At 41.9% G+C, this 15678-nt stretch overlaps 1 protein-coding gene across 18 annotated transcripts in view; it reads left to right on the forward strand.

Moving 5' to 3' along the window:
- Itpr (Inositol 1,4,5,-trisphosphate receptor) overlaps positions 1–15341 on the forward strand; it is a 51505-nt gene extending 36164 nt beyond the window's left edge. For 9 of the 18 annotated variants that reach the window (XM_022799912.2, XM_022799907.2, XM_086982371.1 and 6 more), the window contains 23 exons: positions 90–200; positions 517–695; positions 980–1160; positions 1541–1741; positions 1943–2102; positions 2365–2605; positions 2832–2931; positions 3135–3255; positions 3516–3714; positions 4124–4159; positions 4442–4511; positions 4683–4804; positions 5087–5228; positions 5527–5574; positions 6030–6208; positions 6407–6608; positions 6739–6862; positions 7115–7291; positions 7553–7761; positions 8121–8279; positions 8427–10491; positions 10690–10901; positions 12118–15341. In XM_022799912.2, the coding sequence (XP_022655647.1) occupies positions 90–200; positions 517–695; positions 980–1160; positions 1541–1741; positions 1943–2102; positions 2365–2605; positions 2832–2931; positions 3135–3255; positions 3516–3714; positions 4124–4159; positions 4442–4511; positions 4683–4804; positions 5087–5228; positions 5527–5574; positions 6030–6208; positions 6407–6608; positions 6739–6862; positions 7115–7291; positions 7553–7761; positions 8121–8279; positions 8427–10491; positions 10690–10901; positions 12118–12255 (5376 nt within the window). In that variant the 3' untranslated portion in view covers positions 12256–15341. Of the gene's footprint in view, positions 1–89; positions 201–516; positions 696–979; positions 1161–1540; positions 1742–1942; positions 2103–2364; positions 2606–2831; positions 2932–3134; positions 3256–3515; positions 3715–4123; positions 4160–4441; positions 4512–4682; positions 4805–5086; positions 5229–5526; positions 5575–6029; positions 6209–6406; positions 6609–6738; positions 6863–7114; positions 7292–7552; positions 7762–8120; positions 8280–8426; positions 10492–10689; positions 10902–11228; positions 11638–12117 lie in introns of all 18 variants that reach the window. The other 9 variants (XM_022799914.2, XM_086982376.1, XM_022799911.2 and 6 more) reach the window with 8 other exon arrangements.
- The last annotated feature ends 337 nt before the right edge of the window (positions 15342–15678 follow it).

Raw genomic sequence — 15678 nt, forward strand, 5'->3', positions numbered from 1 at the left:
ATATAGGTAATTTCTTTCGTTAAGTAAGAAGATAGTAAAAGAGTTGATAGGTAAAACCGCTGGGACGTTTCCTTTGATACCCATTGCAGGGCCCCCTGAAAATGCAAGAGGATGGTGAGGAGAAAAAAGAAGAAACTAACATGTCCCGACGACCTCGAACCCCCAACGGTTTACAGCCGGAAACACCAGAAATACACGGAGTACGTATCTGATTTAGTTACAAAAAATCCTTATAAGCTTTTAAGTTGTCAAATGTTTGCAATTTTAATTCAAATGGTTTGACCTAAATAGATGTAAGAGCTACACGGTAGCAGAAATGAAAGAACAACTTTTAAATTGAAGAAACTGCTCTCCGTACTTTCCGGTAAGGTCAACACTTCTACTTACCAAAACCGTTACCAAATAGCTCTACTTTGAAAATTTAAATAAATGAAACAAGCAGATTATAAGCTGTGATTATATTCTTCAATTTGACTGATTGTCACACATCGATATACACCTCTATTTTACATTCAGGAACTGCTCGCGGCGAATCAAGAATCTCCAATTGATAAGAACCAGGGTCCACCGTTAGAAGCGAATCAACAGGAGAACTACAAAAAAATCCAACAGATTCTTCTACGCCTTACCAACCTCTGTTACCAGGAATCAGGGTCGAATGTCAACAAGAAAAAGCATGAGCAAAGACTGCTCCGGTGAGCGACCTCTATCAAAAAGCCACAATGGGTTCGACTATTATACAAGTCTATGAATATCCCAGGCAATTTCGAATTGCCAACAATATAGATCACTGTTTGTTTTTCACCACACGGCATTATAATACGTGAGCGAAGCTTTCCAATTCGGGTTAATTTTAAAAATGATGTCGGGGGTCAAGCAGGCCAGGATATTCCAAACATACGCTGCTTAGGAGTGCCCAGAGTTTCAAATATGGCCGGATGTTCTAACTGTATATCACATCTATACATTTCCATTCTAGGAACATGGACGCCCAAGCAGCTGTGTTGGATCTTTTGGCAATTCCGTTCGAGAAAAAGGAAGATGTGAGAATGGTAGAACTCATGCGACTGGCGCATAACTTCCTTCAACATTTTTGCCGAGGAAATCACCATAACCAACAATTGCTGCACAAACGGCTTGACCTATTTCTGAACCCTGGAGTATGTTTCTTTCGTGACAATGTTATGTATGAGCTTGGCAGCGCTGCTTAGAACTAATCTCACGAGCGTTTCTTAACGTACGAAGTCGATCGAATGAAGACATTGACTACGATCCTCCGCGCATATATACTAGTTCAATGTCTACCTATTCGGAACGCCAAAAAACATCCGGCTACAGGATGGTTGGATGCCAGTAAATTACTGTATCCTCCCAATAAACATATCCATATCAAAGAATTTTTAATGATGGTCAACAGCTTCAACATTGCAATTTGGTTTAATAGTAGCATAATTTTACTTCATCTGATTTTTATTAATGAGATATTGAAAAAACTAACGGTTAACTACGGTAATCTCGTTACGTGATACCATTCTTTCAGTTACTGGAAGCTCAGACCATGTGCGCCATATTTAAAGACAATATGGCGCTTTGTAATGATGTGACAGAGCGGGTAGTTCAACACTTCGTGCACCTCATTGAAACACATGGCAAACACGTTCAGTATTTGAAATTTTTGCAAACGATTGTCAAAGCTGAGGGGACGTACAACCGCAAGTGCCAAGACATGGTCATGCAAGAGGTAAGAAGATTGCATTACTTAACTTTCAAGTAGCGAAGCAGCCTTCCCTGAACTGCTCTGTTCGTTACCTTAAAATGTGACCGAATATGGATGAAGCAGAGTATAAACGGGCTGGTTAGTGAGTTTAATTTATACCTAATCGCTACGCGTGCGGAATAAATTTCACATGTGAAGCGTCGATTTACTGTTGTTCTTCAACAGCTAGTGAATGCGGGGGACGAGGCTCTCATCTTTTACAATGATAAGTCTTCGTTTCGCCAACTGGTCGCAATGATGAATGACAAGTCAGTGCGGTACGACGACGGTGGCATGCTTCGCTACCACATACAACTGGTAAAGTTGTTGGCTGCATGCACCGAAGGTAAGTGGGACTCGCCATCATAAATAATTGCTAGGAAATTACGCTGGTTAGTAGACTTTACCTCTGGGCCGTATTTAAACTATTTATGGCCTATGTTTATGGCTTACATATTGATAACTATATAGCGCATCGGCTAAAAACTTCACGCGAAATGTTAGTTACTGTTCTAGGGTGTACTTTTATCGATGTCACACCTTGGAGTTGAATAGAATTGCAATAAATGAATGAAGACCATTGCTATCCTATACGTTCTGTTGTGTAGGCAAGAATGGCCAAACAGAAATCAGGTGCCTTTCGTTGTTATCGCTGGATGATATCGTACACGTGGTCACGCATCAATGCTGCCTTCCCGAAGTGAAGGAAGCATACATCAACTTCCTCTCCCATTGCTTCATCGACACTGAGGTTGAAATGAAAGAGATTTACACAAGTCACCATATTTGGACGCTGTTCGAAAATTTCCTTAAAGACATTGAGACAATCTCTGCTAAAACTTACAAGAAGTGAGTTTCTATTTGATTGCTTCTATCGTGTACACTAGCTTGTGCTTCGAGGTTATCCTTCAAGACGCAGAAATCATTCCTATCAGAGCTATTTATATAGTATTTGCAATGTACACCTGCTTGTTTTATGTTATCCGGTGTTTTTGACCTTTTGCTGGCAACATCACGTTACGGTAGTGACTTGAATAACGTTTGTCTTTTCATTTCGCTCTATTTCTCTCTGCAGTGACGACCCGCTCCTCGAGAACTACATTACATCGTCGGTGATGAATATTGTCACGACGTTCTTTAATTCTCCCTTCTCAGAGCAGTCTGCAGGGGTCAGGGTATAGATCTCTCGGATCTCATTTCCCTTAATAATTGTATTTAGCTCATCTGTAGTGATAATCGAACGCTAGAATTATTAAATTACAGTGGAACAGAATTATTGCACTTCAAGCTAACATGTTCTTGCATCGTAACTCATTGGCAGAATGACGAGGCTTTACGAGGCTAAACTACATCTACATAATTCTAAATCTGTTTGCAGACACACCAGACGATTTTCATCCAACTGATGCGCGCAGCTCACGATCTCACTCAGGCGGGATGGGTCAGCGTTCCACAGAAGATGAATATTGAAACCTGCATTAAGACGCTCTGGGATATCGGTAAGAAGATCCGTTTGTCGCATATTTAAAGCACCATCGTCATTAACATGTAATTTTAGTTTATTTTTTTCATGTGTGTTTAGCTGGGTCATCAGCAATAGGTGCTTGGCTATATGGTAACTTCTCATCAGAAATAAAGACAATTTATCTATAGTACATTTACACTGTTAACTAGTTTCGTACACTTACAGAATCATTATATTACCATAAAGGTAAATGTGACTTTTGATGGTCATTTGCATATTGCTTGGCGAGTTCAGCTAAAAAACGTAGCATCGCGGTCCCAGTGGATTTGGAATCGCAGGTAGCATCGCTATTCGATAAAACCGCAGCCGCGTCAAAGCAGGCGCGTGCTTGGGTGGCTCGTACACGAAAGGACGCTTCGCAACGTCCACCCAGCCCGCCAGTGTGTAGCAACAGCGCAAGCCTTGCGGGGGTTGCCAACAAAAGTTTCGATAGGTAAGAAACACGTACGGTAGTGCCGAAAAGTCTATGCAAATGGACGTTCAGTTTTTAGCGTGCGACACTGCGCAAGACATACATAATGGCAGCAGTAGTTTCTAAAATAGATTTTGTCTAAAATAGATAGCAGTCACACATCATTCAAATGTCGACTCCTGGTATCATTAGAAAATGCAGCAAAGTGTGAAAATTGTGTTGCACTTGTAAGATTTGAGGGAAATAGTTATGTTTCAGTTGTCGCAAACGAATTCGACATTGTATTATAAGGTTATCTGGTGGTTGAAATGTTTACCTATTTCACGTATAGCTGTTTTTCAACGTTTTGGAAGTAATGCGCAAAAAGTCAACGATTGGTATTGACAAGACACGTCTTCATTTCACGCTGCTTTCGGTGATGCCCACCCAGGTCGAAATCGCTGGACGAACAGGAGGGGGTTATCAGGTAAACTCATGATCTTTTGAACAACAAACGCCCAATAAGGGCGATGGTACGCAAGCGAGTGAAATCGCAATCGTAGCAAAACAGCCGTCACTTGACCTCATGCGGCATAAAGTTGTCGGTCCGTCCTGAAAAAGGATTTCGTGTGCTACGGTGACGTGTACCTGCTTCGGGCCTACATCGTCATACGATGCATGTGATTCGAATAAGTTGTCGCTTCGTCTTTCTACTATAAATAACCTCAATAAGTTACTGACAGTTCCAATGTCTATGCTACCTTCACAGGAGAACAAGCCCACCGACCTATAGTTCGAAGGCGACTCCGAGCGATCGCACGATCATAGAAGTCCTTCAGGTCGGTAATCATAAAAAAAAGTCCCAGATCATGTAGACTATATTCTTCGTAGCAAGGTCAATGAGGTGATTTTACGGACCTGCCATCAATAAGTTTTACACGAACAATTGGCGCATTAAATTTACTCTTTTTTTTCTATAATCTAATGGCTTTGCTGCTCCTCGTTAACAGGAAATCGTCGGCGTTTTGGAAGATCAGTTGCGACCTCTGGTTCAGAGCGAGTTGTCCGTTTTGGTCGATGTTCTCCACCATCCGGAGTTGCTATTCCCGGCGAACACAGACGCACGACGTAGGTACGTAAAAATAACAGCCGTACAGCAACTTCTACTGTCCTTTAGTAATCGTCTAGCAATAGTTAGTTCATTACGTTCTTCCCACATTTTATAGTTAGCCTGACATTTTCAACGACTGCTTTTCGGCTGGTGTTATTGCGGCGCTTATTGTTAACAGTGTGCCTGCGACAGACTGAACTGGCCATCGAAGGATCGCCAAGCTTATTGTCGGAACACCACTATTGTCACTTGCGACAATGTTGTTATCGTTGATATTAATAATCATGTTGGCGTGTTGTTCAGGTGCGGCTCCGGAGGCTTCATTTCAAGACTGATCCGGCACACGGAACGCCTTCTCGAAGAAAAGGAAGAGCAGCTCTGCGTGCGCGTACTACAAACGCTCAGGGAAATGATGTCGTCTCTCGACTCAGATTATGGAGACAAGGTAATCACCTAACAGGCGTAAACTGGATTAGTACATAAATCAATAAGAAAAGAATCATTCATGATTACTTTCTCGTTTGGAGCAGTTGACCACTGAGATTATATCTTGCCTGCACACGATCAAATCGGATCACAGATTGCACAAGATTAGTTTATCGTGCATGCTAGTTGGTAGTTATCTCGCTGTGATAATTCAGAAATACTGTGATTGATCGGACTAACGACTTTCACGCTGCCATGGATTGTCTGCAAATGGTGTCTGTAACACGCTCAAACGTAATATTATGACCACGTTATAGATCGACCAGAAGCTGCTGACACAAAGAGAGCTTCTCGACATTAAGCGGGTGAGATGAACGATTGGCAGATAATTGGCTTTAACTCCTGTTATGTTATGTGTGTAATTATTCACGGGGCAAATCGTTGCGCTGATTTGTTCGAAAAGTCGCGGGTCCATTTCCGTAGAAAACCGTCATAATATAGGAGAAGTTGCTGATTCCTTAAGACTGACATAGATATATATATATATATATATATATATGTATATATTCATGTAAATACAGGTGGAAATTTTTCCGTTTGGGAGGCCTAACTAGTGTGCTTAGATAAGCAATTAACATCCGATGACTAAATTATAACAATGGCATGTTTAATTTCAATTCAATCGTATTGATTTTGGTACTAGTAATCATATATTAATTGCATTATAACATGATTATAGATGTTTTCTGTGAATCAGCGTATTTTTTCCCCGCAAGGAGTGTTACTAATATATGCATACTTCGTGGGTCGTCTGCAACAGGGCGAACAGTTACGCGAGGCTCTTCTGGTTCGTTACTTCGGCAAACGACCTCTTACGGGAAGTGGAAAAGGCTCTAAAGGGGGTAAAGTCAGTGGGCCTGGAGACCGGGGAGGATCGTCAGGGAGCAGCGCCATCGGAGTAGCCAAAACGTCCCTGTCATTCGCTTCAAGGCCGCTCAGGTACAAAGACTGAAGAGAGATTCTGAAGATCTAAGATCACATATATTATTAATTAAATCCAGATATTTCGTTTCATAATGTATGTGAATTTGTTGACTATAGAAAGGAAGACGAATGTGAATGTATGAAATGAAAGACTGAAGACTGAAGACTGAATGAAGACAATCAGGCTGTAAAGAATGTTGTCATTGATTACAGTCGTACAGAGGTACAATGTCACCTGGACCACGAGGGCGCTTCTGACCTTGTTGTAGAGCTGATTATGAAAAACCCTTCACACAAAATCTTCATTGAGAGTGTCGAATTAGGCATTGCACTTTTGGAAGGCGGAAACAACGTGATACAACAATCTGTGCTGCAAAAGCTCATGTCAGGAAATTCTTCAGAGAAATTCTTCAAGGTCAGTTCTTTACGTCGGACCGTATCCGACGTTGGTAGTCGTTTGATGTTGGCTTTGATTTTACTCGCGCGTCTCATGAACACTTAGAAATCACACATTATAATCCTCACGCGTTTTTTTTATTATGTAGGTGTTTAATGAGAAATTCGCGAAGGCTCAACAGGAGATTAAAAATACGGTGATGGTATCCACCGTTGACGTACACAAAACGAACAATTCAACTACGAGTGGCAAAGATTCTAAAGGTGGAGTTGGTTCGTGTGTCGTGCTTGAATCTAACGTGCACATATTGTTAATCGATCGTAACTTCGTAATTTCGAATTAATTAGTAATTATTATTTTATTATTATAGTAATTATTATTAGTAATTAATGAGTAATTTCGAATCCAGCTGCAGTCACGCTGGCTGGCTATGCTAGCTAACGCTTATTTTCAAACAGCCATCTCATCCAGCTGAAGGTATGAAGATCGATTTAAATAGAAGTCATGTCGGTGTCTAAATGCAGGTGACAGAAAGAGCACTCCAGTGGCCATTTCCAATGGGAAAGTAGTGGTTAACGAAGAACTGAAACAAGAGTTAGAGGAGGCTGCACAGGATACATCGAAAGGATATCAACAAATTCGACAGAGCGGAGCCGTCGCTGGAGTAGGTGCTGCGGTTGACAACGACACGAACGCTTACGGTTAGTACCGCCGACCATATAATTAACGCTGTTGAGAACACTGTGATCCCTGTTATGCTTACAGACTTCTTTGGTGGTACGTTTTTTTGGTACGCTTCCACTATGGGAGAACATTTCATATTGAATTTATCCTCGTTCACTCTAGAAATTCAAATCTATTGATTTCGTGTATAGAAAAACAACATTGTTAAGCCAAAACATCACTCGTTCAATCAATCGTTTCCGCTCTATCGCATCCTCTCTCTCGCTATACTGTTGTAGTGCAAATGTCTCCAAGTGAAGAGCAGGCCGATGGAAAAGCTGGAATTGGTCAACGAGGCACTGGCGGTGTGGAGGATGAGCCCGCTCTGCACCCTTCAATAGCTGTCATGAAGCCAATTCTTCGTTTCTTACAGCTGCTGTGCGAAAATCACAATCAATCGTTACAAAATTACCTGCGTTCGCAGAGCAATAAACAAAACTTCAATCTGGTGAGTACTAATTAGGCACACTTTCTCCGTGCTGTTTCATACATCCTGCGGTGATTGCTAAAGTATTCCCTAGCATTTGTGTCTCAGTTGGTTAGATATTGAAGGCAAGCAGTTTGTGAACTTCAAGGGGTTACTATTACCTCTTCCGTGTTAATTTGAAAATATTGCTTTCATACTTCATATGCTCAACGCAAGGCACTTCACTTTTAAACGATATATACTGACTACGGTACTGCCAGTCTACATTTAGTTTATTGTATTAAATGTTGTTGATCCGTCTTTAAGGTAGCAGTGTCTAAACTGAGATTCTGAGAATTCTACCAAGTACTAATGGTTAAATAACCTATCCATATGGGCAGGTGTCGGAAACACTTATGTTCTTGGACTGTATTTGCGGCTCGACAACGGGCGGCCTTGGCCTTTTGGGATTATATATTAATGAGAGTAACGTTGCTCTCGTCAATCAGACGTTGGAGACACTCACCGAATACTGCCAGGGACCCTGTCATGACAACCAGGTTAACAACAATAAAAAAAACGGTGCTAACAGAAAAAAAAATGTATTATATTGTTCTAGTATATTCCTTAAGCGCCTTGCCGATAAAAGTATTTCTAGAAGTGTGACACTGACTGAAGCTGATTTTCTGCTCTGTTTTCTATTGCAGAACTGCATAGGAATGCATGAATCGAACGGCATCGACATTATCATTGCACTCATTCTGAATGACATTAATCCTCTGGGTAAGAAGCGTATGGATCTTGTTCTTGAGCTGAAGAACAATGCTTCCAAACTGCTTTTGGCTATTATGGAAAGTCGAGGAGCAGATTCGGAGAACGCTGAGCGTATACTCTACAACATGAGCCCAAAGCAACTGGTAGATGTGGCGTGTAACGCATATCATCAGGATGAAGAAGACGACCTCGAGGATTTTGACCTCGAGAGTGGCGCCGACGGGGACGGCGATGCTGTCACGGACGAGTTGGGAGTGTCACCAAAAGAGGTCGGACACAACATCTATATCCTCTGCCATCAACTGGCCCAGCACAATCGTGAGCTGGCAGCGCTACTCAAGCCCAATGAACAAGATCAGGACCCAAAAGTGTGTCAGGCACTGAAATACTACGCCAGCCACACAGCTCAAATCGAAATCGTACGCCAGGACCGTTCGATGGAACAAATTGTTTTCCCTGTTCCACAGTTATGCGAGTTCCTCACCCGTGAGACGAAAACGGCCGTCTACCATACTACCGAACGGGATGAGCAGGGCTCAAAGGTGTCGGACTTTTTCGATAAATCGGAAGAGCTTTTTAACGAAATGAAATGGCAGAAGAAGTTACGAAGCCAGTCGATGCTGTATTGGGTATCTCGTCACATGACAGTTTGGAGCACGATTTCATTCAATCTTGCAGTGCTAATCAATATCCTCGTCGCGATATTTTTCCCATTTTCAAAGGCGGCAGAACTGACGCCGCGAATGGCGGGCCCGAGCTGGCTACTGCTTCTAGTCACGTTCGCCTTGCTCCTTCTGGCGCCACGGACAGCGTCCGTGCGAGCATTTGCCGTGGCCCTCGTCATACGCCTCATGTATTCAATGGGGCTGTATCCGACGCTAATGCTACTGGGTGCCTGTAATGTAGCTTTTAGCGCCGTACACCTAGCGTCCATTATTGGCAACCACGGTACGTTAAGCAAGAGCGCCACCCAGATATTCTCCGATTTTGAACTACTTTATCACGTCGGCTATTTGGCCGTGTGTGTTTCGGGCCTGTGCGTCCACCCGCTACTCTATAGCGTACTGCTGCTCGACGTGGTCTATCAGGAGGAGACGCTTTTGAATGTGATAAAATCGGCGACGAGAAATGGCAGGTCAATCCTGCTCACGGCAGTTCTTGCACTTATTCTTGTCTATCTTTTCTCTATTGTCGCCTTCCTTTGGTTTCGCGATGACTTTCTGATCGAAGTGGATAACCCCCAAGACAACCACATGATGGGCTCACCGCTATCGACCGAGTCACAGCCGCCGTATCTAACCACACCACCTCCGTCAGTAGCACAGCAAGCTGCACAGGAATCAGCAACGATACGAGCTAACACTGCGGATAAAATCGAATCAGACTATTTACAGAATCTGCGCGCCGATACGAGTTTCTGTGTCCGACAACAGGCGAGTGAGCCGCCCGACTGTAGCATGAACATCACCCACACAATCATGTCCGCAATCCGGCGAGCACAGCAAGCAGATCGGATTCGATTCACTAGGGATTCAACAAGTTCGGATGAAGAGTCGCCAAAAGATGTTGACAGGGAAACGGCAGCGGTAGCCGAGCAAGAGGACGAGATGGTGAAGGAACGGGCCTGCGACACCCTCTTCATGTGTATTGTTACAACGCTGAATCATGGCCTTCGAAACGGCGGAGGAATTGGCGATGTCCTACGGCCGCCAAGCAGTCAAGAGCCACTCTACTTTTTCCGCGTCGTCTACGATCTGATGTTCTACTTTATTGTTATTGTTATAGTTCTAAACCTGATTTTTGGTGTTATCATCGACACATTCGCCGACCTACGTTCAGAGAAACAACAAAAAGAGGAGACGCTCAAGAACACCTGCTTCATTTGCGGTCTTGAAAGGGCAGCATTTGACAACAAGAGCGTTAGCTTCGAGGAGCACATCCGAGGCGAACATAATCTCTGGCAGTATCTTTATTATATTGTTCTTATTAAAGTGAAAGGTAAGAGCTTTTAATACTGTATTCGTTAAAGGATAGCTTCCATTGGCGTTCCGATTAGCTTAATAGAACAGCGCTCGATATTAGCCTGAATCAGTTAGTCACTTTATTCGAAACCGCCTCTGCTGTTAGAATTAAGCTAAGTTTGTCTCTGGTTAGATGAACCTTCTTAAAATGTTTTCTGCTATAAAATCGCCCTAGATCCCACCGAGTTCACCGGTCCTGAAAGCTATGTGGCACAGATGATCCGCGAAAGGAACCTAGATTGGTTCCCTCGTATGAGAGCCATGTCACTTGCAGCAGACGATGCTGAAACTGAACAAAACGAAATGCGAGCTATGCAAACTCAGCTAGACCACACTCAGAAGCTTCTTATGCAGGTTACTCAGCAGCTCAACGATGTCAAAGAACAGGTGAATTGAGTTCCTTTTTCGGATGAAAATCGTGGTAAGGTTTTGCTAAGTTCAATTGGAAATCTCAAAAAAGCTACAGGCTTTGAACACTATTAATAAACTAAAAAAAATCGATCGATAACTAGATAAGCGTTTTTGTCAACATAACAGCTTGGTACCTTCTCGTTATTATTAATTATACTAATCATGTTGAAGTCATCTAATTTTACGTACGCGTTCCAAGCGTTCACGTAACGCTGAGGCTTGCGCACTAGGCAAACGGAACGTAGTGTCAATGTTGAGTGAGTATCGTACGAGTGATGCGCGGTTAATTTTATTCATCAATAGGCCGACGCGTTATCAATTGTGGCAAAGGTACGATTGGGCCGTTATGGGCACTCAGCTAGACCATCCGCCAACGGTCTCAGGAAAACTATTCGGCCTACAAGAGCCCTTTGCACGCCAGATATACTCTGAAAATGGATACAGCGAAATACTCCGAATGGAATGATGTTTTTCGGGCGTAAGCCGATGGTTCTGTAACCAGGCATCCGTGGCTATTTCAAACCTAGAGTACATCTATTCGTTTGTGGGCCTTTTGCTAAACGTATTCCAAGGATGAGCTCCCAAATAATCGGCAAAGAGGGCTAGCGACGTGCGGCTTCGAAGATGATGACGCCCACTAAAACGTTATTGGATTGTATGGTTCAGTGGGTAATACGGTGATTGGTCTGATGCTGTACTAATTCATATCCGTGTGCGTATGGCTAATGTAGTCACGTCTGTACAAGGGCATGTGTTTGTTTTCGAAACTGTAAACGTATTTTTAAACTGGACTACAAACATTTTCTGAATGCTGCTACTGCCGCCGAACTTTGCTGCTAGCAACTCTAATGCCTTGTATCTTGAAATAGGACCTAAGGTCCTATTGTTGAACAACTCTAATTAGTCTGTTCTATTCTTGTGATTAGCGTTGCGATGGAAGTCTTCATGCATGATTGAATCCATAGCTTGAACGAGCTCGGATCATTTTTCTCGTTTCAAATGCTGGTAAAGCAAAGGTTTCAAGAGTTCAAATCGATTGTCACTGGCCAAATAATAAAGAGTAATCGTCAAATGCATGCATATTTGTTGTTGTTGTTGTTGTTGCTGCTGTTATGTTATGTGTGCCTTAACAAATAAAAATCTAACGTTTATTATTCCCGTCGTTTTTTCACGTTCAATCACATGGATGCAGCTATCCGAGAATCGCAAACAGCGCCAACGGCTAGGCCTGTTCAGCAGCCCTATTCGTGCACGACCACTCCCACTTAATCCAAATATAAGCGCTAATACCCTTCATTCATCGACTGTATCTGGTAACGTAATAAACTGACAATTAGCATCCGGCTTCACTTTAACACCGTTGATATCACCTTCAATAGGTATCATAGCACCTCAAAATGGCCAGATGATAAGTCCCACTGGGGCAGTTACCCCAAAACTCCGATCCGTGCGTATGAGTTCGCCGATGTCACCTACCGAGAAAATGTCATCACAAGGCAGTTGTTCAACAGCTGACGACTGCTCCAAGCACTATCGTAGAAGTTCTTGCGCAAGATTTCCTCTCGGCCTCGAAACGGCGACGATGCAACATGAACTTCAAGACGGAAACGGAGCCCTCTGGACTTTTGCGGCATTAGCAGTCCTCATACTCTATTACTCAGGCGCTTTATCATCATTTCGAACTCTATAAAAGAACAACGATGTCGAAAGGTTAAATAGGTATGAAGGTAGTGACGGGTTAATAAATTTACAGATAAACAAAATCGATTTATGTATGTTAAAACAGATGGTTATGCACATGCGGGAAGACGATGGATAAGGTATTGATTTAAATGATAAAAAAGCATAAGACGTGATCCCAATCTGGTAAGTAGGATATGGCACATACCGCAAGCGACAATATTTTCAAAAAGTAGCATTATTCCTTATTCTGAGCAATTTAAGTTGGCACGATCAGCAATTGTTACACGCCTTTAATGATGAGTATGCCGATAAAGGTGTGCTGGTGACGAGAATGCTTGCCATATTTAAAATGCAATGGTTTTCGAATATGCGGAAGCGGATAGGGTCGAGCCTGAGACGCGCCACTAGAGAAGAGACTAGTAACTTATTAAATGACGAAGATGACAACGCATGGTATCAAGTTGAATTGTTATAAAGATGGTATAGTTGCCGCAGTGATGGTGGAAGCGTGTTGCTTTGAAGGAGTGGTGCAATTGTACCTCACAACGAAGTCAAATTAGTGATATATAAGACACAGTTGAAGGATTTCAGGGTGAAAGAAACGAGGCAAGGGCGAAAAAAGTATGTTTGAAAACAGGGATTCTAATCAGACTAGTGTGACGGTGCTTATCGTCGATAAAAATCTGTCTTGTCGAAGTACGTAACGGTGGAAAGATACAATATGAAGTGAGCGAATCTATATTAATCGCGTGTATGCATCAGAGTCATCAAACCATCGGCGTGTATACAAACGCGTAAGATAGGAACAGGATAGGACAGCTGGGAAAGTACACCACATAACGCCGACGGAGTCATAAGCGTTGTCAGTCAAGGCCCTTGTGAAAGCTGGTACTTTGATCTTGATCTAGATAGAGCGATTGTGATCAGCAGAGTAATTACCCTCTAGCTGGAACACAGAACAACCATTCTGCGGCTGAAATGAATTAGAAACAACTCTTTTACCTATGAAGTGAACTCTAAGACAAACGAGTTCGTGCTGATTCATAGAGTCTCTAGACAAGCGAAAAGCTCGTTATTAGCTCGTCTAAAGCGACGTTAGATTTATTAGGTTACAGTATTTTAGTACGAAATTATAGTTATTGATAGTACGAAAATGATTGGTTTTCGTACATGTATCGATATTAAAAAACCTTCGCTTTGAATAGAACCACATATAGCGGGTCCTTTTCTGCTTTGAATAGAAAATTCAAAATACATCCAAGAAGGAAAAAACAATGGCAAATGCAGTTACTAGTATAGGAATCCAGCAACCTAGTATATGAATAGGAGCATAGAAAATGAGATCTAGAAATTTAAGTGGTGATTATTTGGTAATCAGTTGACACCCTAGGTACACCTGGTGAAAAGCAAGCCAGCAGGCATGCGTGAGTAAGTCGATCATGGAGACAAAGAAAAAACAATATCACGCATGAGGCCTTGGAATATAAGATTTGAAGATTGATTTGACATTATTTTAAACATTTATACGATTGTAATACTCGGCATGGAACTGGTACGGGAAAAACAAAGAGCGCAAAGCAAACAACACGACGAAAGGGAAATGCTTTCCATGGTTATCCTAATTATGCCTAATAACACATTAGAACAATTGCGACTACGTCCTAAGTTTTTGCGCTCGTTTTTCTTTCGTCCATTTTTCTGCACGAGTTCTTTATTTCGTTATAAAATTTGTTTATTTGAAAAAGATACACTTCGTTGTTTCCCTTTGCTAATCCATAGACGTTTATATGCTCGTGTAGCTACGAAAATGTTTTTTAGATAGTCGCATTTTCAGACAAATGATAGCTGATCTTATCACAAACAACTATATACATATATATGATTCGGTGCACACTTATATGCTAACATAATCTGTAGTAATATATAAGCTCTTAGTCGTTTCGAATTAATTATTAATACCCGAATAATATTTCCCGAAAATAGGTCACCTGGCCCGACCCGACCTGACCTGATCTAGAACCGTGAAGTGTAAGATGATGACGATCTAGACATCCGATAATGAAATGTACACCTAACGTTTTCGACGCAGAAAAAGGATTAGAACAATAATATAATTGTTCTTAGGCCCGGTCCTATTGGTAGTCTAGTTAGTATTCAAATAGGCCTAGACTGTTTTTCAGGCTATTGGATTGAGGAGGACCTATGGGAACGATTGATGACGAAGAGTCTTGCCGTTAATTTTTGCAGCTACCCTTTTCCACATCAGTTTGTTCACTGACATATCTGCAAACGACTTTCGCTTATATATATATATATATATATATATATACCGTGAGCAAATTACTGCAATTTATATACTTGAGCAAATGCACATTATCAAGCCATGAGCGTCGCAGGTCCCGTCATGGTTTGCTGTGGCAAAAAGCAAGACATGAGGTTCTTAAAAAATGGCTTAGTCAAGCATCGTGTGGCGCGCATAATGGTGATAAGATGAAATCTGCTGTCATGAGTTAATTTTTCCTTGTTACTATAGGATGTCGGTTGGTCCATTATTCATTTTGTAGTCATATAGTGAGTGCAATATAGAAACGCCACGGAATAGGTGTATCACATACTATACATGTAGTGAAGGGCAGAAAACAAGATCAAGTAATACTGATAACAATGAAGGACTTGTATATATATATAGAACTAGTTCCCGTTGCAATAAAGCGTTGAGATCTTATAAGGCAATATTGAAGTTCGCTTTCTATCATTTGTTGATATATTCGACTAGTGGTCAAAGATAGGGCCAACAGAAAACAGTGGGACATGAGTGGATTCCCTTAATTTAGTCACCGTATAGATCAGAGTAAATACGCTCTCGCGTCCGCATTTCAGGCTGGTAACAGCCCTAAAATAGGTAAACAATAGATTTAGCAAGACGCAGCGTGTTTGTTACATCTACTGGCTTACTAAATCAGTCTGTGAGAATTGGTACTCGATTGGTGCGCTGAACACTGTAACTTATGAACCTATACGGAATATATGCTAAGAAAAACTACGGCGAGATGTGATACGCAAAAAATTT

This window comes from Varroa destructor, unplaced genomic scaffold, assembly GCF_002443255.2.
Source record: "Varroa destructor unplaced genomic scaffold, Vdes_3.0 BEIS01000003.1, whole genome shotgun sequence".
Lineage (NCBI taxonomy): Eukaryota > Metazoa > Arthropoda > Arachnida > Mesostigmata > Varroidae > Varroa > Varroa destructor.